We start from the raw sequence: 27,036 nt of genomic DNA on the forward strand, positions 1-27,036 counted from the left end.
TGGCTTCTATACCTCTGCTGTGTTATTTTTTAAAGGTGAAATAACTTCTTTCTCCTTAGAGCATCCAGCACCCTTCTCTTCAGAAAAAGCCTTAAATCTGCTTTAGGCTCAAATTTTACAGCTCTTCTTTTTCTCCCCTTTTTCTCTTCTCTACCTCAGATGCTTTTGTTCCTTGAAGCTTCATTTCTTTTTCTTTTAGGAACTTTTATGTTGTTCCTAACAAACTGAAGTGTGATTAGGTGTTTTCCAAATTGATTTACCTTCTCCAGGGGAAGATTGGTCTAACTTGGAACATAGCTAGAAGTCATTCACCTATGGAAGAAATATAAACAGCATACTTGACATAAGTCACTGCATAATTTCCCTTACTCTTCATATTGGTTGAGATTTTTAGCTTTTTTTAAAAAAAAACCACTTTCTTATGCGTGTTTATACCTCAACCCTAAGTATCTTGTTTAAACTTTTATGGTCAATGTATATTATCTCTTAATAACCTGATAACCCTTCTCATGTCCTTTTCATAATCCCAATCATAATTCCATAGACACATCTCTTCTGAGGCAGAAACAATATTTATTTTTTTTGTAGGTTGGGATTGTTTTCCTTTAAGGGGGTTTGAATGGTCTTTAGGATGATCAATGTTAAATGCCCAGTCTATAGGGAAGTATTGTTCCTGAAGTTGGCAGAGTTTACATTGCCCTGTGGAATATCTTTCTGACCCAGTGTGACTGCCCTGGTGAATGCTGAGGCTGAGGGAATATCATTTATTTTATAGTAATCATATCCTTACCATGCTTTATTATAGGTAAAGACATTGTTATTGCATTTCATAGATCCCATGCATGTCAATACATTTCAAACCTGAGGTTGAATTACTGGACTGAATAGAGTTAGGATTAGCTCAGAATATTTGGTATTATTTGCCAGGATTTGATTGCAATGACTAGTTGATAACTTTTGTGGTTAGAGGAAGATTAGTTGGACTTAGTGGATAGACAGAGGTGTAGGGCCTAGTACAGGTATGTATGTAGGACTCTTTAAAAGGGATAAGTCAGGAGTCCCTAGTGATGCTGTGGGATTATCCAGATGCATGCTTAAGGAAATTGTCAGGGAAAATAATAATATTTATAAATAAGTATCTCTTGATTTTTATTAATGGTTTTAGAAAAATTAGATGACTAGTAAGAAAAATGAAAATAAATTGGTTTTGTGCATTCAACAATTGAAGACAGATGTGAATACAGTTTTGATTCTTTATTTGTCATCTTCTCTTGGGAGATCCATAGTTCTTAAGCTTTCTCTGTACATGTTTTCTTCAAGGTCAATGGACTTATATAAAAATAGTGTGTGTGTGTGTGTGTGTGTGTGTGTGTGTGTGTGTGTATATATGTGTGTATTTAACATTATTTTCTTTTGCTTTTCTTTTGCTATATTTCTTTGTCCACTTGAGTATTTTTTGTATTTCAAATATGGTTACCTTTCTTTTGCCTCTATGAGAAACTTTCCAGCATAAACTCAATTTTTTTCTAATCTAAGGAATTTTTTTATTTCTGCATTGAGATCTATAATTTTATATATATATATATATATATCTGGAACTATATATATGTATGTGTGCATATATTATGGATTTTATTTCTCTTTTATTTTTCTCTCCAGCCATTCTGAATTTTTTTTAGTTCCATATTCTCTTGGTATTCCACAGAAATGTGTGTTTTATTGGGTACTGGTTCACTTTATTTTGTCTTTATTTGTTAATAGAGCTTTGTAATCTTTTTGAGTGCCTAGTATTTGTTCTTCTTTTAGTTTTTTTTGATCTTCTTTGTTGATTTATCTGCTCATGTCCTGGGTTTTTATTGAATTTTCTTTATTTTGAAATCTCTGTTATTTCAGATCCTCCTACCCCTCCATTGCTTTTTCAATCACTTTTTGTCTTCTCTCCTTTGCTGCTGGGTATACCCATGTGACACGATGATAAAGTGACCTCAGCTTCCACCCATATTGTGGGATTTAGTAGTCTAAAATCATGGTTTCCCCATTCAGTGTAGTCTTTGAGGGAGGGGGACAGGGGAGAGGGAGATGGGACTGGCATCATTTAGTTTTTAGTGCCCTTTCCTTCAGGCTTGGTACAAACAATAACATTGGCCCTAGCTTCAATTCCTCCCTTGGTTCTCCTTCTTTTCTTCTCTGGTAGGGTTTAATCAACATTTGCTGTTTTTTTTTTTAAGGATAGAAAGAGAGTGAGGAGGATGTTTCCAGGCACAGTCTCTGCAGCCTTGGGATCCCTTAATGTAGAGCCACTTCAAGCAGAAAGTAGCTGCCCCTTCCCATTCTCCCAGCTTAATGTCTGTTTGCTTGTTGTCCTTGTTTATGGTGGGGTATGGGCAAGAAATGATCTATGACAGCAAAGTGTTTGCCATAGGAGCAGATGCCAGTGTGAGACTTATAACATAAACTCCAAAGTTAGGTTGAGGAAAGGTGCTGAATGAATGTTTTAACATTAGTGTTTTCTGGTCTTAATTTATAATGTTAAGATGAAATTGCTGTATATCTGATATATAATTCATCTTCTGATGAGCAAAGGTTGAAGAATTAGTGGGAAGTGGAGAAAGTGTATAGTTCACCACCTTGTCAGTTCTGGAGTGCAGTTTGTGTGTGTGTGTGTGTGTGTGTGTGTGTCTGTGTGTGTGTGTGTGTAAGGATTGTGTCTTAAAGGCAGAGGGGCAGTTAATGAATAGCTCAGCAGAAAAGGACAGTTATAGTGGTGGTGGTGGTAGTATTGGTGGAGCAGGATTAATAGGCTACAGGTTGGAACTACAGCCTCAGACCCAGAAGTTTTACTAGTGAAAGTGATGAATCCTGTAGGATTAGCACCATAAGGGAATATCAGAGGATGAGAATTGAGACCCATCATTGATAGTAAGAGAGTCTCAGATTTTTACCTTATTAATGCCTTACCTTTCCTCCCCATCCCATGATTTCCTATACAGAGTGGACAACTTTCATCAACATGGAAATTGGGAGGTTACAGAAATTTGAACAGCAACCTATTGAGTAATTAGAACAATGTTTAATGACTTCCTAAGACCTGCTTTCAACCAGAGTTCCATAGACTTGGATTTGGAGTACTGTTTTTTGTCCCTCCCTCCCTCATGCACTCCAACTTTCATTCCTCTACCTTTTATGACTAGTATCTGTCAAAGACCATTAGATCCTTCTGGGTAAAGCCCTATGCTAATGGGATCAGGCCATTAGGCTATACAAGCCTGGGCAAACCAACCTATGAAGTCTTTTATGGGGCATTAAGAGTTTTCAGTTTTGTCCCTGAAAACCTTCAGTCTACTTGGACATTCAAGTTATTCAAGTCTTTTTATTCATACTTCAGGGATCCTTTGGGAGAGTCTCCAAGGGTTCAAGACTCCAAGAGTCAAAGTTTATCTGAGGCTCATGCTCTTCTTTTTTCCTTTTTTTTGTTTTGTAAGGCAATGGGGTTAAGTGACTTGCCCAAAGTCACACAGCTAGGTAATTATTAAATGTCTGAGGTCCGATTTGAACTCAGATCCTCCTGACTCCAGGGCCAGTGCTCTATCCACTATATCACCTAGCTGCCCCATGCTATTCTTAACAGCAGGACTTGAGGGGTCTTGAGACCATATGCTTATCATAGTGGCTTGGAAAAGGAGGGAAAATATATACACACACATATATTTATACACATACATATGTATATATATGCATATATGTTTATATATGGCTGCTGGATATTGATTTCTGTCAACTTTTAGTGAGTCTGTAGGGTACCCCAGTTTCTATTAGGAATTTTAGAAAGGGAAATCAGTGAGGGAAGAGGAACCTTTACTTAGGTGGAGATGGGTAAAAGATCCCTTCTGGGTCATAGTTTTGGTCATTAATCAAAACATTGTGGGAATGAATATTGGGAATTCTTGGGAATGAGTATACCAGAGAAATTTGAGGGACAATCCCTATCCCTATAGGTAAAGTCATTTAAAAATAGGATTTGTGATTCACAAATATTCTATTGCATTTCAATTTCTAGCTGAATCATTAAGCCTGGACCAAACATCATCTTTCCTTTAGCCTCATATCAGCCTTGTATATTGCACCAGTTTGCTTCAACCACTAATCTACTTTATCTGTTTTCTTTACCTTTTAATTGTTTACCTTTCCTTACTTTGCTTTGTCTTGTCAGCTTTCTTTGTCTATTTTTCTTGAATCTTCCTTTTCAGGTTTAACTCCCTAATCCCTAACTTGATCCTCCTTATCCTTTTATACCTTTATAATTGTCTTTGATTCTATTGCTTTTTCAGTGCAGGAAAAATCTATCATTTCCTAGTCCTGGAGATTGATCTTTAAATTTCCCTCAATTTCTCCTCCCTGAATCAACCTCTCATCTCCTTCAAAATTTCAACCTTTCCAAATCACTTACATTATTTAATTTATTTACCTCAAATTCTCCCTTCTCCAATTCTTACTCCTTTTACCTTCTCTCATAGAAACATTTATTGTAGATAAAAAATACTAAAAATACAGCAAAGTGTGCTTGCAATCACACAAAGGAACTATTTAAATTTATATTTATTTTCTGAAGTGTCCTTGGATAAATAAATTGTTCAAGGATAGAAAAGAAATCTTTATTTCTGATGGGACAATCTCATCATAGAATTTCAGAATCTGAAATTACTATAGTTGGAATCCTTCCTTTGAACTACCCAATTACTAATAACCATCTTAGATTTTTTTTTAGCTTTCATCTCCATGTATAGATAGTAAACAATTTGTCCTTATTGAGTCCCTTGTAATTAGTCTTTGATGTTTTACATTATATCTCTCTTGGTTCTCATGTCATATTTTCTATTAAATTCAGGTCTTTTTGCAACAAAATCCTGAAAACCTGGTAATTCATTGAATGTCCATTTTTTTTTGTTCAGAATTATGCTTAACTTTGTGGGTTACAATATTTCCCGCCACAACTCCAGTTCTCTGATATGTAGTATTCCAATACCTAATGTCTTTTAAAATAGCCATTGCTAGGACTTATGTAATTCTGGTTGTGGCTCTGCCATATTTGAGCTTTTTCCTTGTTGCTCTTAATATTTTCTTCTTAATTTGGAGTTTAGGATATTTAGCTATGATATTCCTGTCAATTTTCCTCCTAGGATTCCTTTCAGGGGGTAAACAGTGAATTTTTTTCTATTTCTATTCTTCCTTGTTTTCTGACACTTCAGAACAATTTTCTTTAATTATTTTTGTAGTATTGTATCAAAATTCTTTTTTTGATTGTAGCTTTCAAGTAATCCTATTATTCTTATGTTTTCTCTTCTTGATCTGTTGCCCAGATCAGTTGTTTTTCTTATGAGATATTTCACATTCTCTTCTATTTTTTCATTCTTTATAGTTTGTTTTATTATTTCTTGGTCTCTTATAACTTCATTGGCTTCCCTTTGGTCAATTCTAATTTTCAGTCATTTTCTTCCTTAAGATTCTGAATCTTCTATTTCAGCTACTTTACTTTCTTTTCATAAGCTTCTTGATTTTCTTGAATTGTTTCTATTTTCTGTTTTAGTTTCTCTTCAGTCTCTCTTATTTGATTTTCAAAGTGTTTTTTGAGTTTTTCTATGAATCCTTTTTTGAGCAGGTAACTAAATTGACCTTACTCTTTGGAGTAGGAAAGGCTTTTTTTTTTTGCTTCAATATTCCTCTGATGATGAACCCTGGTAATCTCTTTTCCCATAGTAACTGTCTGTGTTTGGGTTCTTTCTCCTTTGCCTGTTCATTTAAAAAAAATTAGCAGCTTATTGTATACTCACCTCTAGTTCTGCAGAGTCAGCCTGATGCCTCTTGTCCCCAGGAACTTTGTTCTAGACCCTCTGCACTCCATTCCCCCTCCAAGTCATAGCAGGGGCTCCTCCATGCATATTGCTGGAAATGATCTTACTCCTTGAGAGTCCTTCAGGAGGTATAACCATCAGTTATCCCCTCTGATCTGGCACCAAGATGGAGAACTCTGTTCTCCTGTAAGTATCCACAGCTAGTAGTGTCATTACATACTCGTTTTGCAACTTACCCAGTATGTGCTGATTCCTTCTTTCCCAGGACCATGTCTCTTGCCACTTAACTGGACCTGGCATCCCTTATCAGCAGGGTTTCCCTCTTTTCAGACTCTGACTCTTTATTCTATCTGAGAGGTGAGAATTCTTCTGGTTGAAGCAGAGGCTACTTCCCAAATTGGCTGCCCCTCTGGGCTTTCCTCTTGATTTTTCAGGAGATGTTTGGAGACTTGGAGATGTTTATACTTGACTGAACCTTAGTCCTGGGATTTTTTTTAATCTTTCCCAGGAATACTACTGTTCTAATCTAACTCCTGTTTATTTTTTTCTGCTTTATATTCATCCTGAGGTGATTTTTTGACATGTTTGTGGAGGAAATCTGGAGAGTTTGGAATTTTCTGACCTATTCTATCATCTTCCCAGAATTCTCTCCCTCATCATTATCTTTTAAACTGTGTTCTCCTGGATCTATCATGGTAGAGGGGCTTGTGTAGCTCAATGAAACTTTGAACTATGCTGTGCAGGGTTACCCAAGACAGACCTGTTGTAATGGAGAGCTCTAACAAAAGGTGATCCACCAGAGAAGGAAATTTTAATTTCTTTGCAAAAAAAAATCCCCCAAAGGTTTTCTTATAACCTCATAAAGAGTCAGATATGACCTAAAAACCATAACAACACACAACAAAATTTCAGACCCCATAGATATGTTCTTATAATTTGAAGTGAAAGTTATGTAGGAGGCATCAATTAAAAAACGTTCCAAAGTAAAAGAAGAGCAAGAAAGCAAAATGACTGTTTGATGAGGCTTTACAAATGGGAAGGAGGAAAATTGAAAGGTAAAGGATAAAGGTAAAGATAAATGGAGAATTCCAGAAAATAGCATAAAAGAAGGATGCAAAGAAATAGAAGAAAACAATAGAACTTTCCCGTTCACTTCAAGAAAATTAGAGATAGGGGCAGCTAGGTGGTGTAGTGGATAAAGCACCAGCCCTGGAGTCAGGAATACCTGGGTTCAAATCCAGTCTCAGACACTTAATAATTACCTAGCTGTGTGGCCTTGGGCAAGCCACTTAACCCTGTTTGCCTTGCAAAAAAAAACCCTAAAAAAAAAGAAAATTAGAGATATCAAGGGAACAGTTTCATGTAAAAATAGGCTTGATAAAAGTAAAAAAAGTAAAAAAAAATAGAAGTAGGAGGGAATAAGAAGAGGGGAAAAATATATAAAAGCAAGAATATAAAGAAGAATTAACTATATAAGAAAGATCTTAAGATCACTGAGAACTACATTGGTGTTACTAATCTAGGACCATGCATCATGGAGAATGAAGTCAATTGAACCTTAGAAAGTGTTGCTAACAATAATGCTGATGGAGATGATGAAATTTCAGCTGAGATATTTAAAATCCTAAAAATTGATGCCATTAAAGTGCTGCACTCAGTGTGCCAGCAAATTTGGAAAACTCAACAGTGACCACTGTATTGGAAATGATTACCTTATGTCCCAATTCTAAAGAAAGGTAATGCCAGAGAATGTTCAAATTATTAAACAATTGTATTCATTTCATAAATGAGCAAAGTTATGCTTAACATTCTGCAAGCTAGGCTTCAATAGAATATGAACTTAGAATTGCTAAAAGAGTAGGCTAGTTTTCAATGTAGCAGAGAATTAGAGACTAAACTGCTAACATTTGATGAATGATAGAAAAGCCAATGGAATTTCAGGAAAAAATCCACTTTTACTACGTTGACTACTCTAAAGCCTTTGATTATGTGAACCACAACAAAATGTGGCAAGTCCTCAAAGATATGGGAGTACCAGACCTTCTTGTACCCTGAAGAACCTGTATGCAGGTCAAGAAGCAACAGTTAGAACTGAACATGGAACAGTTGAGTGGTTTAAGATTGGAAAAGGACTATCATAGGCTGTATATTGTCGTCTTATATAGTTAACTTACAAGTAGAGTACATCATGTGAAATGCCTTGCTAGATGAATCAAAATCTGAAATCAAGAGAAATATCAATAATTTCAGGTATTCATGATACCATTCTAATGGCAGAAAGTGAAGACTTAAGGAGCCTTTTGATGAGGATAAAAGAAGAGAGTATAAAAGGTGGCTTGAAGTTTGACATAAAAGCAAAAAACAATAACAAAAAAGCTAAGACCCTAGCTACTGATCCCATCACTTCCTGACAAATAGAGGATGAAGAAATGGAAGCAGTATCAACTTTTATAATCATGAATAAAAGACATGACTTGAAAAGAAAGCAATGGCAAATCTGGATAGCTCATTAAAAAATAAAGACATCACCTTGCTGATGAAAGTCCATATAATCAAAGTTATGATTTTCTAGGAGCAATGTATGGTTGTGAGGATTGGACTTTAAGGAAAGCTGAGCATCATAGACTGATTCTTTCAAACCAAAATGCTGGAGACTTTTGAGAGTCCCTTTGACAGCAAGGAGAGCAAATCAATCAGTACTTAAAGAAATTAATTCAGACTTAAAGAAATTAATTCATTGGAAGGGCAAATCCTGAAGCTGAAGCTTAAATTCTTTGTCAACATAATAAGAAGGGACTCATTGGGAAAGACTTAATGCTTGGAAAGATTAAAGGAAAAGAGAAAAGGGTATGACAGAGGATGAGATGGCTAGATAGCTTGGACAGACTTAGGGAGAAAGTGGAGGATAGAACTTGGCATGCTAGGATCCATGGGATCTGAACGACTGAACATCAAGAATAAAGCAACAATTCATCTTGTCTCTTCTCTCTCCCTTTGAATGTCTGATCCATTTCTAATTCCTGTTGATTTTACCTCTGTAATATCTCTTTCATTTTTTCCTCCCTGCCTACTTCCATTGCTGCCATTCTTATTCAAGACCTATTGTAGTAGCTTTTAGTCTCTCCATTCTTTGATTTATTCTTCACTTAGTTTTCAAGAAAGTTTTGCACTGAAAAAAAATCTGATCATATTGCTTCCTGGCTCAAAAAACCTTTACCATTGTCCAAAGGATGAAATATTAGCTTCTTATCATGGCATTCAAAATCCTCCATGATCTGACTCTGATTTGCCTTTTCAGTCTTATCTTGTCACACTGCTCCTTACACATTCCATATTACAGGTAAAATGAACTACTTGTTATTTATTGTTTTCATCCTGCTGTTTCAGTTCTCTTTACCTTTGATTATACCATTATTCCAAGAAGAGAATGGTTTTTCTTTCTTCAAACACCACCTTCTTATGAATTCTTTCAAGAATTATGTCTTCCCTCTCCTTCCTGTCTTACATATTACATATATAACATGTAATTACATATTATATCTATATAAGCAAATATATAATCAATAAAACAAAGCAATGCCATAATAATGTTTATTAATATAGTAACAGAATATATAAGGAGCAGTATATAAACAAACAAGAAGATTAAATATAAATCACATGCAAATATATCTATGATATGTAGTAATTATTATGGGTACTAATCAATATATATATATTCAATAATGACATCTATCATTTATATAACATTTTAAGATTTACAAAGCACTTTATTTATGTTAACTCATTTGTAATCATATGCTAAGTACATATTACGATAGTATTATAATATAGCTATATGTGTAATCACTTCCTTAGTTTCCCCCGAAATATCATAACCCATTCTCCTCCCCCAGTAGATCTATACTATGACATTAGTACCAATAATAAAACTGTTTGGTTTCTTATCTGAAGAAGAGATGACTTCTGGTCTAGGCCAAATCCCTAAGCCTTGTGAGAAGAACCTCAAATGTTCTGAGAACTCTGTAGGGATCCAACTTTCTCTTTGAGGAGGAAAGCCTTTGCAAACATCAAAATACATTAACCTATGAGAATTTTGTAAAATTAAGTCTGTTGCTTCAAACTGTATAATCCATGAATTTGTAAATGGTAGGCCTATATCCTTGTGGAAGACTGATAATTTCTAGATTGTTTAAGCTATGACACATAGTCTTTAGCCTCCCCCCCAAAAAAAACCCCAAGTTGATTTGCTGGGGAAAAGTAAATGTTTAACTGGAGAGAGAATGTAAATTACTGGGGGCATCTACCTTCCCTATTCATCCTAATCTCAGCTGATGTAATCATAGTATGTATTCACAAAAAGTAAGTGTAAATGTGTTAACCAGGTTTCAGGACCTGGTGACCCCTTTAGGAATTTACCCCATAGGAATACTTCTCTTTGAGTCAGAAGGGAACAACATTATTGACTGAATACAATAATAATTGACCTTTATATAGCTTTATGGTTTCCAAATCACTTTATATGCATTCTCTCACTTGATCTTTTGTTACAATTCAGTGAAAAAATGCTATAGATATTATTATCCCTACTTTACAAGGGAGGAAACCAAAGCTGAGAGAAGTTATGTATCTTATGGCCACCCAAGCAGTGAGTGTTTGGGGTGGTGGAATTTAAAACTACATCTTTCCTGAATCTAAGATTGTCATCCCTTTGAGTTTTCATAGTTTGAGCCATCAAGTTATTTTCAGTCTGATCTCAGGAGCTTTAACCAATTTACTGCCAATTTACTGTTAAACTTAGAATCAAGAAGAACCAAATTCAAACTTAACCACTCTTAACTTAATCTTTTTCATCTATAGAATGAGGACAATAATAGTATCAATTTCACTGTGTTCTTGTAAGGACCAAATAGAATGAAATACATAAAATGTTTCAAAAACTTAAATACATTTTATATATGCTACATTGTTGTTATTATTGTTATTATCTGTATGACCTTGTGCCACCATATCAATTTTCTAAATCTCAATTTTCTTATATGTAAAATGGGGATAATAATTCCTATACTATCCACCTCATTGTATTGATACTTGGAGCAAATGAAATGTACATAGAACATGTCATATATTATACAATGCAATATAAATCTGAGTCATTTTATTGAATTTAAAATTTACTTCTGCCAACTAGCTCTGTAATCTTGAACATTAAACAAATTAAATTAATTAAACAAATCTGGGCATTATGTGTAAAATAGGAGTGTTGGACTACCCTGTCCCCTTTGTAGATAGGAAAACTAAGGGGGATAAAAGGGCATAGCATTAAGATTTAGAAGGAATTTTAGTGGTCATTTAGTTCAACCCCTTTATTTTACAAAGGAAGAAATTAAGTCCCAGAGAAGTCAGCTAGCATAGTCAGTAACAGACCTGGATTTGAAACCAGATCCTCTGATGACATTTATTTTTCTTTCTACTATATTATATTAACTCTTGAGGTTACCTTCCTCAATGAATTTAAGGAAGAAAAATTTGAGGATTGTTCTGAATCTGAATTGGAACCATGGATCTACTCTTTATTCTTGGCCAAAGAGAGAGATTTTTTTGAGTGGGTGTGAAAAAACAAGTGGAGAATGAGATTTGATTTTCCACTATTGAGAACTTAGAGGGAAAACTACCTTCAAAGTCTAAGATATCTTGTTGTGATGAACATACAATAAGATCATGTATCCTCAAAAACTTATTCATATTGCTTTCCTTTTTTGATCCTGGTTTTGCCAGATCAGCCCAATATAATCTTTTTTGAACATTCAGATCATAGAGATACACATTTAAAATCAGAAGGGAACTTAGAGGACATAGAGTCCTATTCCCTCATTTTACAGATTAAGAAATAGAAGATGTGGGTTGGCTAGGTAGCGCAGTGGATAGAGCACCAGCCCTGGAGTCAGGAGTACCTGAGTTTAAATCTGGCTTCAGACTCTTAATAATTACCTAGCTGTGTGGACTTGGGCAAGCCACTTAACCCAATTGCCTTGGAAAAAAAACCTTAAAAAAAAAGAAATAGAGGTTGAGTGATTAAAATGACTTGTCCAAGGTCATTATGCAATATGTGGCATAGGTGAGTCTTGACTATAAATTCAGTCTTCCCACTGAACTATGTTCCTATGAATTAGAAATTACTTCTCCATGTTTTCACATTTTCAGTTTGGGCATGTTTCTCAAATTCCTTGCAATCTGGGTCCTACCATATCCCAAAACAACCTAGATAATATATGTAAAGTACTTAAATTGAGACTGCTCATTATAGCAATTTTGAATGAGGATTGTTTGTGCAAATTCTAGAAGTTTTAATATAAAAAGGAGAAGTGGTTCACTTCTTCTAATCCATTTGGCAGCAAAGACCTCTCCACTTGAATGTTTATATGATAAATTAGTGTCCCCTAATAGGAGGGGGGGCAAAGGAGAAACCATATGTAAGGTCAATCCCTAAAACAATATTTATTTAATTCTGTACAGCCATGGCTTCAGGAAAGTAAACAACAACAGGAGAGTTATTACTGATATCCAAATCTGCTCAGATATTGGTATGCTGATATGGTAGCTCCAAAGATGGCTTCCCATTTTCCCATTTCTAGAGGAAAAAGTCTCATCTTTGATATATGTAAGGGATGTTCCCTTGCTTTTCATGGCCTCCAGGGGAATAACTGGTGGGGAAACAAAATATTTTCTATGGTCTCCACTCTTTGAGCATTGTAATTGGTAGGGCAATTAGGTGGTATAGTATATAGAGCACCAGTCCTGGAGTCATCTTCTTGAGTTCAAATTTGGTCTCAGACACTAATTAACTGTGTGACTCAGGACAAGTCACTCAGTCCTGTTTGTCTCATTTTCTTCATCTGTAAAATGAACTGGAGAAGGAAATGGTAAGCCACTCCAGTATCCAGTATCTTTGTCAATAAAAACCCAAAAGGGGCCATGAAGAGTCAGACAAAACTGGAGATAACTGAACCCAGAAAGTTGGGTGGCAGGGAGAAAGAGAAAAACAGGGACTGAAGGAGAAAATCTGACATTCCATTTCTGACTTTGTGTCTGTTTGCATAGAGATATGACCCTGCTCTTAATGACCTTGACTCATTTTCTGAGAAACTCTCTCTTGGGCAGGCAGTCATTTTTCTTTTGTGTTGCCTTTAATTGGGTTATATGGTATATAGATTTTTCTGCTGTATGTACCAGCTCAATATTGATGCAATTTTCCAATGTCTTTCCTCAGATCTTAAATAGCCTTCTCACATTACTTCTAGGATATTGTGTGATACCCACACTGAGGTTTCTTTGATAGCTCCAACTTTTTCTCCTTTGGTTCTTACCTGGTCAATGGCTACCAAATAGATTTTTTTTTGCAGGTTTTCAAATGTTTTTATATACTATGTCAAATATTCTCTGTTGGAGAATACATTCATTCATGATAGTTATAGAAGATATCAACTATTTTGGTGTGATTGATCTGCTAATTGGATTATGCCATCAACATTTCAGTCTGAGTATGCTCATCTCCTTTTCAAAACCATTTGAGATATTGACACTATTTTTCTCAAATATTTCATTATTAGGTATAATTTCTGGAATTTGTATTAAGTGAAGATTTTCAATGAATTTAGTGACTTCAATTTTTTTCTTTCTCAGATTTTAAGAGACTTGTCTTTTGAGTCCTTACTATATATCATCATAGCCAGCATTTTCCCTTCTTTTCTTTCCTTAACCCCCAGATGAAAGATGACCTGGACTTTAAGGGGTACCTTCTTGTCATCATTGCCTTAATATACTACTATTGCTACTCCCCCTCCACCATGAAGACCATTACCATTACCATGACCACCATCACCACTACTGCCTTTTGTTGCTGCTGCTACTACTACTATTACTACTACAACAAAATAGAATCTGTTCTCAAGGCTAGGCTTCCTAACTCTCAGGCCAAAATTTTCTACTTTAGTTTCATAATGCTGTTTTTCTGCCAAGGTACTATTTCATGGCCAAGGAAAAATGAATCATTGGCCTGACAGACATAGAAGTAGCTGATGGCCATGTAGCTAATTCCAGTTAAGAGGCAAGAAATAGATGTCTGACCTGCTTTGAATTCTTAGAAGGAAAATTTGATATACAAATGTTATTGTTTAACTATTTTTCAGTCAATATGACTGACCATATTTAGAGTTTTCTTGGCAAAGATACTGGAGTGGTTTGCCTTTTCCTTCTCCAGCTCATTTTTCAAATAAGAAAATTGAGGCAAATAGGTTAAATGACTTGCCTAGATCACATAACTAGTAAAGCATCTGAGGTCAGATTTGAATTCAGGAGGATGCATCTTCTAAACAGTAGGCCTCTCATTTATCCTAGCTGCATTACCTTGTTGTCCTGATACACACATATGTGAATGTATGTGTGTGTGTGTGTGTGTGTGTATATATGTATATATGTATATATATATATATATTATATATGCATATGTAAGAAGGGCAGTTGGATGGCACAGTAGATAGAGCATTGGTCTTGGAATCAGGAGGACAGGAGTTCGAATCCATCCTCCTTCATTTACTAGCTGTGTGACCTTGGGCAAGTTGCTTAACCCTGATTTCCCTAAATCCAGGGCCATCTCTAGTCATCCTGATTCATATCTAGTCACTGGACCTAGATGGCTCTGGAGGAGAAAATGGGATTGGTGACTTAGCATAACACCTCCTCACTCAAATCCAATTCATGTGTTTGTCATGGCATCACTTCCCTGATGTTGTGATCTTCTTCAAAAAATGAAGGACAAAGCAATATTATTATTATTATTATTATTAATCTTCATGCAAAAGACCCTGGACTTGGACTCAGAAGATCTTGATTCATAGACCAGCTCTGATAACTTTCTAGATGTATAATAGGCAAGTCACTATGAACATCTCAATATCTCAGCTTCCTCATATTTAAAATGGAGAATGATAATATACTTCCTACTTCATCTACAGTCATTTTGAGCATAGCCCTTATATACCACAAATTACAACGTAAATGCCAGTGATTATCCTATGTTTATTGGTAGTATTATATTGATTACATGATTTCATCTTCTTTGGTTAGGATACAAGACATTCTTTCTTGGCAATAAGGTAGCATGAGAAGGTTTTTTTCTCATGAGTCCTTTGCTTTGTATGTAAGGTTTGAAAATAGTGTTGAATGTTGCCAAATGCAGTGACATGAATGATGATAATTTCTAAGTGGTATTGATATTTTTCAAAGTGTTTCCCATAGTCATGATACCATTTTACCCATGCAATAGTACAGTAAGGCTAAACACTATTCCAATCCTTAAAGTATTAGTAACTTTTTATCAATGTGGACATTTCTTCCATTGACACAAATTATAATTCCTTCATGTCTTAGTAGATAATATTGTAAATTTTTGCAGTCAAAAGAAATCTATCATCTGGTGATAGACTGATGAGACACTGAGTCTACAATAGATCACCAGGTCCTTACTGAAAGTGTTAGGAGTCATGGCACAACCTGTAAGACCTATTTTCAATTGACATTACTTTTGAAATCTTCATGCTATGATCAGCATTGTAGTGGGATTTAAATGGAAAGAGTATGGAGCAGGATGCTATTATTATTTCCTAGGGTTTTACAATGAGTAAATGATAAAACCACCTTTAGAATACAGGTCTCCTGAAAACTCTTTTAATTCATGCTAAAAAAACTCTGAAAAATATACTAACACATACTCACTAAACTAGTAAGTGCAAGCAGCCTACATGAAGGATGTAACAGAGATGCCAATGTAGTCTTATCCAAGAAGCCAAGTAACGAGTTGGACACTGACAGTCAGCAAAATCTGATGTCCACAGTACTAATTAGTTAGAATATATGCCCTCTCAACTTATTCATTTGTGAAATGAAAATAATAATGCTAATGAAACTCTCATGATTGTTTTCAAGGAGTAATTAAATAAATGATCATTAAACCAAATAAAAATATAATGATAAATAATGAAATTTAAGCTATAAGACTTATTATGTTTAAGCAACAATAGGTTATTATTAGGAGAATATTAACATTGGCTTGATTAGGGAAATAGGAAGTTACTTGCTTTTCTCAAACAGAGCAAAGTTTCAGAAAAAAGACAGAGTAAGACAGGGAAATGACATTTTCAGGTTTCTAAGAGAACACTTCAAGAAGAGTAAATGGATCTGTTACTCTTTTTTAAAAAACAAAAACAAATACTTTAGTGAAACCTCTCAGATGGCTACCAGAACTACCAGAAACGAGAATATACAAAGTCAAACAGAAGAGGATGACATACAAAAACATATTGTATATAAATTTTCTTCTTTCCTTTAAAAATGATAAATTCCACATGTTTTCCAAGCCATCTTGCTTGTGAGATTTCTTCTGAACTTCCTTCTCTTCTGTGCATTTAAAAAATTGCTTCAATGATCTTTTTTCTTATTTGAGCAGTCCTATCATTAGATACTATCCCACAAGACTCTTCTTCCCCCTTATAAATGAACAACTCTGAAAGACTTAATATTTTAGAAGACTAAGGATGAAAAATACTACCCATCTTCAGGCAGAGAGGTTATGAACTCAGGATGAAGAATAAGATAAATATATATGTCCTGATTTGTGGAAATAATGAATTCCATAAAGTGGTCATGTTTTCAATTTTCTGTATTCAAAGTTATGATTTATATATAATATATATGTATATGTAGACTATGATCAGTACCGGAATTTGTTTTGCTTGATTATGAATATTTACAAGAATTTAGGGTAGGGAGCTACTGTGGGATTGAGAGAAAACGAATAATTCATTGGAAAAACTAACGAATCATAAGCTTACTCAAAATAAATCTACACATTTAACATTATATGTGTGTAGTTGTTGCCCAGGTAGATATATGAATGTCTACATGGATCTGTCTAAATTATACCTTACAGAGAAGTATGAATTGATATTTCTGAAATCTTACCTATTCCTCTCCAAGGGAGATTTTAATTCCATCAGAATGGGAATCACAGATGAAGGCATGAGGCCGGCCCACTTTGCTCTCCTCAGAGACAGGATACCATATTAGAATTTTATCTATCTGCCCTGCCACCATGCCTGATCCCCCCCTCCCACTCCCAAGCTAAATATTCATAGACTAAAGGAAGTAAATTTTTAGGTTCAAGCTATTCATCAGATTGCTCTCTTAATGAGGAAGGAGTGCTATATCTGAAAATTTGATTCCTTTCTCACTAGATCCTATTTATGCAAAGACTATCATAAATAGTGAATCACAAAGAAATTCACATATCTGAGCAAGTTTCAAACAGAAATCAGACAAATTATTATTAGAACAGACAATCCAATCATCTTATGATATCACAGATCCACCAAGAGATATCTGATCCCACACAAGGGGAAAGACTCAGAAGTCTCTATTATGGACATTTTGACTCCTCTTCATGTCAGCTTCTTTTCAGAGTCTTTCTTTCCATCCTGAGACCTTCCACTCAAGAGAGCTTGAAACTGTGCATCCTCTCTTAAAGCCAGAATCCAGAAAAAGAATCTCTCTTTTCCCAAACTTTCACCAACTCTATTCAGATGTAGGTATGGAGTATTGACTCACTGTTCTTTCCATCAATGAGGAGAGTCTTATGCAAATATTTAGGTTTGAACCCTGAACTACAACATATACAAAAATTTCTATCAATTATGCAAGTTTATCACCCTCTGTCAAGGGATGAATAGAATGCTTTCTCATTGGCCCATTGAAACAGTAAATTTGCATTGATCAAATTAGGTCTTTCCAAGTTGTTTTTCTTCATGAGTTATTAATAAACTATTCTCCTAATCTTGCTTAATTAACTCTGTATCAATTCATATAAATTTTGCCAAATTTCTCTGAAACTGTCCCTTTCATCATTCTTTATAGCATATTATTCTGCTATATCCATGTACCATAAATAGTTTAGCCATTTCTCAATTGATGGACATCTCTTTTGTTTCCAGGTCTTTGCTAAACAAAATGAATTCCATAAAGTGGTCATATGTATTCAAATTTATGAATATATAAAACATGGCAGTTGCTTTCAGCTCCATGGAAATATGTAGTATGAATTCTCATGATGTGATTACTTCTGGGGTATTCTTCATATATATTTATATATATGTAGATACATGTATATATATATATATATATGTTAATTGGGTCTTAGCTGTATTTCTGTATATATGGGTCATTTTCCTTTTTCTTTAATCTCTTTGATATCTAGTAGTGGAAATAGTTGGTTCAAAGTATGTGCACAATTGAGTTCCAAATTGATTTCTAGGGTGGCTGAACCAATTAATGGTTCTATCAATGGTACTCCATTGTCTATCTTTCTTTAGTCCCACTAACAATAGTTATTTTCCTTTTTTGTCATCTTTGCCAATCTGAAAAGATATGAGATAGAAGCTCAGAGTTGTTTTAAAGTTAATTTTCCCAATTATCAGTGATTTCAGTCTTTTTAAAATATTGCTATTGATTATTTGGATTTCCTTAATTTCAGTTTTAAAAAAGATATCCCCTTTTTAGGAAAAAAAACTATGACTTTGGAATGTTTAGGCTAAAGAAGGTGATGGTGTTGGGGAAAGATCCTTATATTGACACTGTCAAAACCATGGGCAGCACTTCTTAGGCATTGCTAACATTGCTTTAATTTATAGTCTGTAGGCTATGGTAATAATAATTATTTTAAAAAAATCTGATTTGGTTGAATGCTTTTCTTTTCCTTCTTTTTTCCCTCTTTACTTCATTCCCTCTTCAAACCTTCCTACTCTCTTTCTGTAATTTCAGAGGGTTCTGGAAAATGATGAAAATGTAGAAGAAGTGAATGAAGAGGAGGATTTAGAAGAAGATACTCCCAAACGAAAGAACAGGACTAGAGGACGGGTAAGTTAAGAGTCTATGGAGTAGAAAAGAAAATTATAGAAAACACTCATACGATCATGAAATTAGAATTCTAAGGGATTACATCTAATCCATTTTCCTTAAACAGAATCCCATGGGAGGTTAGTAACTTGCTCAAGGTCACATAAGTAGTCAGCATCAGAGGCAGGATTAGAACCCAGTTCATCTGACTCCAGAACCAGTGCTCTACTATCTCAGAAAGGTCATTCCTCCTAATTCCAGAGAGGAAGGCCTCAACTTTTACCACAAGCATCTAGGGAAAATAACTTGAAAAACATTCAGCAAAGGTTAGTAGCAGAGATGAATAAACTCAAATATTAGTCAAATGGGTGGGGAGAGGGGGAGGTGGTTTTCCATTCTCTGTTCTGATATGTTTCCTATAATTGGAACAATATTCCACAGAAAACATTGAGGCCATAAATGAACATTATTTTGAACCCAAATCTTCAGGTATGCCTAGGGCTATTAGTCAGTTAAGTTGTGAAGGTGCAAGCCCTAGTGCTTTAGGGAATTTGTATACTGAGAGTCAATGTTGTTTAATGATAAGAACAATGGATTTTAATATAGAAAACCTGCGTTTGAATATAGATTCCAAAATTTACTAGCTTTGTGCCTGTGGGAAGCAAATAAGTGAAAAAGGTAGGAAGGAAGAAATAAAGGAGTGAGAAAGGAAGGAAACAGTAAGGAAGAAAGGAGGAAAGAGAAGGCAGGGAAGGAAGTAGGAAAGGAAAAATTAAGTCTTTACTATATACCAGTTACTATGTTAAGTGCTTTGTAGATATTGTCTCATTTGATCTTCACAATAACCCTGGAAGATGGGTGCCATCATTATTCCCATTTTACAATTGAGGAAACTGAGGCATACAGAGGTCAAATGACTCAGATCTTCCTGACTCTAGGCTGTGTTCTCTCCACTGTACTATCTATCTGCCTTGTGAGCAAATCTTTTAAACTCTTTGAGTTTTCCTTATTTAAAAAATGTAGATATTAATGTTTTCTCAGGAGTTGCATGGAGGAATTAATAGAATTGAAGTCAGGAAGAACTGTATGACATTTGAAAATTAAGATAAACTGAGAGACAAGTTTCTGAACATAATCAATTTATTAGTAAGACTAGTAATAACTAATAAGTTGGGTCAATGGTCTTTCTAAATGATCAAAAGACTACAAGGTAAGCCCTAACTTTCATAGAATTTAGGGAAATATAAGAGAATAAAGAACACAGATGGATAGGTCAGGAAGACAATTCAATTGTTTACATGGTAAACAGTATCATGGGAGTGGGGACAGCATGATCAGTTATATCAAGGAAAGTGGGCTAGCACCCATGTGGAACTGGTAACCATCCCTCTCTGAAAATTAAGGAATGTTAATTGTTTTTTTGAACCCATCTGCACTTTGTAATCTTTCCTAGTGTATCAAAACTGAAAGCAATAAAGCTCTCCTACTTGCACAAGGATAGGCAAAAACAGATGACATATTTTGGAGAGATGATACCAAGTAACTTGTAGGACTTAAAGATAATAAACATATATCCTGACATTTCCCCAGGAGCTAAAGCTTTGGTAGATAACCATTTTTCCTGATTTATTCTAACTTTTACTCAGAAGGAAAGCTAAATTCTTCTTTTTTTAAAAAATAAATTTATGGAAATTTGTTTGTTTAATTATATAAAAATTTTATTTGCTTTTCCAATGATAAACAATGGTAGTTTTTACCAATCTTTTTTTTTGCAAGATTTTGTGTTTTGCAATTTTTCTCCCTCCCTTCCCCTGATGGAAAGCAATTTGATATAGGCTCTATGTTTGTAACCTTGCTAGATACAGATGGAAATTGAAGGTATTATGAGAGAAGAAGCACATCAAAGGGAAGAAAGAAAATATTACAGATAACAAAATTACATAATAGATAAGTCAACTTTTGAAAATTGAAGATAATAATAAGCAGAAAGCTAAATTCCTGAGCACAACTCAAGGACATGGACAGGGACTTAAAAATCAATTGCAATGCAAAATAAATACAGTATGGAATCAATTACAAAATAGAATTAATTTGAATTTCTCATCTGGGCTCAGATACTATCTCTGATTTTTTACTTGTTTTGTGACTCCAGGCAAATCATTTCACCTCCTATGTGCCTTAGGCAACACTTTAGGATTGAGGTTCTATGTCATAGGGGTTGTGATGAGCAGGGGTTGGAATAGTTCATTATGTTGATGAAATTAGAGATCCTTTTAATATTTGGGTAATATCTGCACTCATAGGTTTCTTCTACAAAACAGGTTTGGTAAATTTTTTTGTTGTTAAGTCATTTTTTTAGTCATGTCTAAATTTTTGTGATCCCATTTGCAGTTTCCTTGGCAATTGGTTTGGAGTGGTTTGCCTTTTCATTTTCCAGCTCATTTTATGGATGAGGAACTGAGGCAAACAGGGTTAAGTGACTTACTGAGAGTCACAGAGCTAGTAAGTGTCTGAGGCCTTATTTGAACTTAGATGAATCTTCCTCTTTAGAGGCCCAACATTCTATCCACTGGGCCACCTGATTGCTTTGGTAAATTTTGAAGCACTACATAAATGTGAGACTATTAATATTACTATTAATGAGTCAGTAATCAAAATAACTTGCATTTTGCTTCCTTCTTTATTACTTAGCATCTTTGAGAAACTGGGGAAGTCAATCAGTTTCCCTGTAACTTAGTTTCTCAATTTGTAAATTGTATATAATTACCTGCTCATATTCTGGGGTTGGTATGAAGATAAAAGAATATAATAATTTCAAGTTGCAAATACAAGGTGTTATTATTCATGTGACAAGAGAACTTGGGAACTGGGATCAAAGAACCACATATATTTCAAATTATGCTTCCTGAGGTTGGCATATGGAAGCATATGGAGATGGAAAACCACCTGTTTAGAATTCGGGTGATCAAGTCTCCTATTTGGTCTTTAGCTAGAGTGCTTTGTCATGATAGCAAGACACTCAGAAGTTTGGAGTGGGAAACAGGCAACTTGTGTCACCTTAGCTTTGCTAATGTTAGTTGACTTTCTTGCCCTTAGTCATAGACTCATTGAGTTGGAAGGGACCTTTGGGAGATCATCTTGCACAGCCTCTTTTCCTGGCTCTGGCTCTCTGTAATTGGTCGACCTGCTTCATCTCATTGTATTCTGATTATATGTGAAATATTTAAAAAAGGAATAGTTCAATTCGCATTTATTAAGTGCCTGCTATTTGCCAGGCTCCATACTAAGTATTCAAAATACAAAGTTAGAACAGTTCCTGCCAAAAGAGCATATATCCTGTTGTAGAAAAATAACACGTTCACAAATAATTAAATATTTAAGATGCAAAGTAATTTCAGGGGAGTGGAGTGGGAGGCAAAAGCATTAATAATTGGGGGATGGGATTAGGAAAAGTCTTATGTAGGAGGTGGCACTTGAGCTTAGCCCAAAATGGCTCCAGAGATTTCTTTTTTCTTTTTTTGTAATTTAATTAATTTTTGTTACATTTTAAGTTCCAAATTGTTTTCCTTTCTCCCTGTCTCTCCATGTTGAATTAGAGAAAGTCACCATTTGACACCGAGTTATAATTATATGTGAAATCATACTATGTGTACTTCTTTTTATTGGTGCTTTCTCTGGAAGTGGATTGCATCTTCCTTCATAGGTCTTTTTTAATTGATTTGAGTATTTTGGGGTTGTGCATAATTACTATTCAAAGAATATTGCTATAACTATATACAATGTTGTCTTGGTTCTTCACTTTTCATATTTCATGCAACTCTTGCCATGTTTTTTCAAAAATCATCATTTCTTACAGCTCAATAGTATTTCATCACAAGACACCAGAGATTTAAAGAGGTGGCAGAGGAATGAGAGTCTTCTGGGGAAGGTGGGAACCTCCCACCCTTGTTGGTTAGAATCTGGGAAAAAACTGTAAGTCAAAGATTAGAAGGAGGAATGCTTGCTAAGAATTAAAAAAATCCCTAATTAGAATGAGAGGCTTGTGTGAGGAGATGGGTGTAAAGATAGGAAAGAACACTGCGTGTAAAGCCAGGTAAAGAATATTTGATTCAATGTAGTGGGAAATAAGGAACCTGTGAAAGTATTTGAGAAGGGATTTTCTCATTTGTAAAATGAGGGGGTTGGACTAAGATCTCTAAAGCTCCTTCTGGTTCTCATGTTAATATGAATGACATAATAAAAGTCATTTCAAAGAAAAATTATTCTGAAAGTAGTGCACAAGGTAGAATGGAGGGGAAAGAGCTTAAAGAAAAGAAAGGAAGCAGATATCAGGAATGAGGTGAAGATGATGATAAAACATTTGTGTGCCAGGAACTTTGCTTAGTGCAAAGAATTCAGATGGAGTTATCCTTTCCATATCATGACTTTTCTCATTGCTGTTTTGATATATTGTGAGTCAGCATAAGAAAATGAATGGGAATTTTGAGGGAGTTTTGTAGAAGTCTCATATAGCATGCAAAGTCAGCAGACATCACAGAAAAACTCAGAAATGCACAAAATATTTGTATAGTATTGTATAATATCAGTATATTTTATCTTTTAATACCATACTCATACCCAAATTTTATAATAAGGAACTCTCATGAAAGAGAAAGACTGATGGGATGGAGAGGCAAGTCAAAGATGACTCAGTCAGTGAACAAATATTTACCTGGAAGGGTAGTGGAACCACTGACAGAATTTCCTTGCAGAATATTAGCAGGTGCTCTGGTGCTCTTTTCACATTTTGAAGATAAGGAAATGAAGCACTGGGAGAGGAAGCATTTGTAAAATTACACAAGTTTTTAAAAATCAGAGCTACAAATGGAACTCTTTCTTGGATAAGGACTCTCCTCTCTTGAGTTCTTTCTCACCACTGTATTCTTCTTTGAATTATTTCTGACTATTTTCACCTGTTTAGAGACTGCTGTGACAGGACTTTGGGAGTAAAAAATATCATTTTCCCATGTAGCTCTGTATTAATTGTTAACACCATTGTGCTTATTCTTACTGTTGTTAACAATAATTGATAATTGATAATAGTACTGATCTCTCAGGTTTGTTGTGAAGATCAAATGACAATATTTTTAAAGCACTTAGCACAGTGACTGGAACATATTAGGCATTTAATAAATGCTTGGCTTCTTCTCCTTCCCTTCCTCCCTCCCTCCCTCCCTCCCTCCCTTCCTTCCTTCCTTCCTTCCTTCCTTCCTTCCTTCCTTCCTTCCTTCCTTCCTTCCTTCCTTCCTTCCTTCCTTCCTTCCTTCCTTCCATCCTTCCTTCCTTCCTTCCTTCCTTCTCATTAATGATTAATGTCCATTTGCAAAGAATCTTACAAAGCACTTCCACATGCTTTGTAGCATCTGTGGAACAGGATAAATTAGTATCTCCATTTCATATATGGGGCCATTGAGGCTCAGAGAAGCTGTCAGTAGCCCAAGGTCACACAAATTGTAAATGGTAGAATTGGCACTGCTGATTCTTTGTACCCCTGGGTCTTCCTATTATCCCACGCTGACTCTGCATTTGGTCAGGAAAATGAGGGCAACCAAGGGCAAATAACTTTTAGGGCTTGAGGCATCTTTAGTAATCTGGATGGTTTCTCAGGGTAATATACTGCCTGCTTCTTTCAGTTCCTCCCAAGGTCAACTCTCTGAAATGAGGGTGAGGGGAGAGAAGAGAGGGAGGCAAAAGGAAGATGGAAAGAGAGAGGGGAAAGAATGTGGAGGGAATTAGTAGGAGAGAGAGAATGAATGTTCTAATTTGTTTTAGAGACAAGCAGATCAAGCAAGAGACAAGAGATGACACCTCAGACATTATGGAGCTGTCTGTATATTATTGTGAATGTCAGTTCAATTCTTCCATCTATGCTTAGTCTTGGAAGGAAACACAACGTATCCTTGTGTTTCTTTATTTTTTTAAAAAAAATGATTATTGGGATCATTTGTTTTTACATTACTTTAATTTCAAAATAAATCTATTTTCTCTTCCTTATATAGTGATTTAAAAAAAAGAAAGAAGAGGGGGAAAAAGTAGTCTACTAAAAATAATCAATACATTGACCTAGTATGACAATATATACAATATTCCTACCCAAATCTCTTTGGAAAGAGGAAAGGGAAATACATTTTCTAATCTCTTCTCTGGGGCTAATTTTAGTCCATTAAGCAGAAAATTCTGTAAAGAATATTGCGTGTGACTTGGAAGCAAGAAGACCCGAATTCAACTCCTCTCTACGAAACCTGTTTTGTGATTCTGGATAAATCACTTTTATCTTTCTGCACCTCATCTTCCTCATCTGTAAAATTAAAAGGTTGGATTAGATGACCTCTAAGGTCCCATCTATCTCAAAATCATATCTTTCTATATAGTTTTGTTTTCTTTTATTTCTTTTCATTTACTTTATTGTAGCCAATTTACACATTATTTTCCTGGTTCTGCTCATCTCTACCTGCATGACTTCATATTCTTACCTCATATACATCATTTTTCATTGTATAGTAAATTCTGTTTCATTTATGTACCATAATTTGTTTATGACTCAGATAAGTGTCTACTTTGTTTCTAGTTCTTTGTACTTTCAAAAATGTTGCTGTGAATGTTTATTGTTTCTTTTCATAAAATATTTCTCTTTTTGATCTCCTTAGGTTAGAGGTTGGATTTCTAGATCAAAGACTAGGAACATTTTAGTATAATTCCAAATTAATTTCCTGAATGATTAAACCAACCTTCAGTTTTGCCAACAGTATATCAGCTAACTTAACTGTCTTTCTATAATTTGTCATTTTTGTCAATTAGCTAGGTGTGAGGTAGTCTCTCTTTAAGGGATATTGTGAAAGGTAATAGGCCTGGTCTTTTATATATTTTTGGTTTTCCCTTCACTTTTTCACATCTTTTCCCACCCACATGCATGAGCTCCTAACTTCTTTTGATTTTCCCACTGTTCTTTTTTTTTTTTTTTTTTTTTTAGGTTTTTGCAAGGCAAATGGAGTTAAGTGGCTTGCCCAAGGCCACACAGCTAGGTAATTTTTAAGTGTCTGAGACCGGATTTGAACCCAGGTACTCCTGACTCCAAGGCTGGTGCTTTATCCACTCCACCACCTAGCCACCCCTCTCCCATTGTTCTTGTGAGACAGAACTCTGACCTAGAAGTTATGGATGATTTGAACCTTCTAATATGAAGCATTGCTAGGCTAATCTGTCCCTGTTCTCACAAGTGCTAAATTTTAGATTTTGTTCTTGCTAACATTGTAATGGGAACAGTTGGCCCCTCTCTTTGATTTGTTATTGCTCTTTAGCCATTTCAATCGTGTTCAACTCTTCTGGTTCTAAACCCAGAGCTCTATCTACTATGCCATCTAGCTGACCATTTCTGGGGGTGTTGAATTGCTTCAATCCTGTCCGAATCTCCATGACTCCATTTTAGGGTTTTCTTGGCAAGGATAAATGGAGTACATTGCCATTTCCTTCTCCAACTCATTTTACAGATGAGGAAATTGAGGCAAACAGGGTTAAGTGACTTCCCTAGGGTCACACAGTTAGTAAGTGTGTAAGGTCAGATTTGAATTCAGGTCTTCCTGACATCATACCCAACCTTCTATCTCCTGAGCCATCTACCTACCCCCTAGTACTCTTTTACTTACAGCCACTTAAAACTTTCTTGAAATTCCTAGGTGAGTCAGTAAACTAAACTTTGGAAAGCTGTGATGATCCAGTTTGGCAAATAATAATAATAATAATGATAATTTCATATGTTCATGATCTTTTAAGGTAAACTCCTTGAGCACAGGGACTGCTTTTTGTCTTTTTTCATATTGTCAGTGCTTAGCATAGTGCCCAGCACATAGAAGGAGTTTAATAAATTTGTTGACCAGATACTTTCTCCATAATAGCCCCATGAGTGTAAATAGAAGTAACCTCATTTTGTAACTGAGAAAAGAAGCTTTAGAACATTTAAATGACTGATGCTAGATAATATAACCAATTAAACATCAGAACCTGCATTTGGATCCAATTTTTTTTCCCAATTCCTAGTCCTGTCTTCTACATTATGTCATGGGAACTATATGCTTGGAAAGGACCTTAAAAAGTCCCACCTGTCTGCCTTCAATTAGGACTATAGTATACCTCAGAGATATTGTGGGTTTGGTTCCAGACCACCACAATCAAGGAAATAGTGCCAGTAAAGCAAGCCACATGAATT

General features: G+C 35.1%; 2 protein-coding genes across 5 annotated transcripts in view; both read left to right on the top strand.

The window, feature by feature from the left end:
* The window catches only part of LOC141522389 (zinc finger protein DPF3-like), a 547,867-nt gene that overhangs the window by 497,334 nt on the left and 23,497 nt on the right, over positions 1 to 27,036 (top strand). The window lies entirely within an intron of this gene.
* Positions 1 to 27,036, top strand: part of LOC141522388 (zinc finger protein DPF3) — a 317,782-nt gene that overhangs the window by 143,633 nt on the left and 147,113 nt on the right. For all 4 annotated transcript variants that reach the window (XM_074235794.1, XM_074235795.1, XM_074235796.1 and 1 more), the window contains exon 5: positions 18,720 to 18,815. In XM_074235794.1, the coding sequence (XP_074091895.1) occupies positions 18,720 to 18,815 (96 nt within the window). The remainder of the gene's footprint in view (positions 1 to 18,719; positions 18,816 to 27,036) is intronic.

The sequence above is a fragment of the Macrotis lagotis genome, chromosome 4 (genome assembly GCF_037893015.1).
Source record: "Macrotis lagotis isolate mMagLag1 chromosome 4, bilby.v1.9.chrom.fasta, whole genome shotgun sequence".
Classification (NCBI taxonomy): Eukaryota; Metazoa; Chordata; class Mammalia; order Peramelemorphia; family Peramelidae; genus Macrotis; species Macrotis lagotis.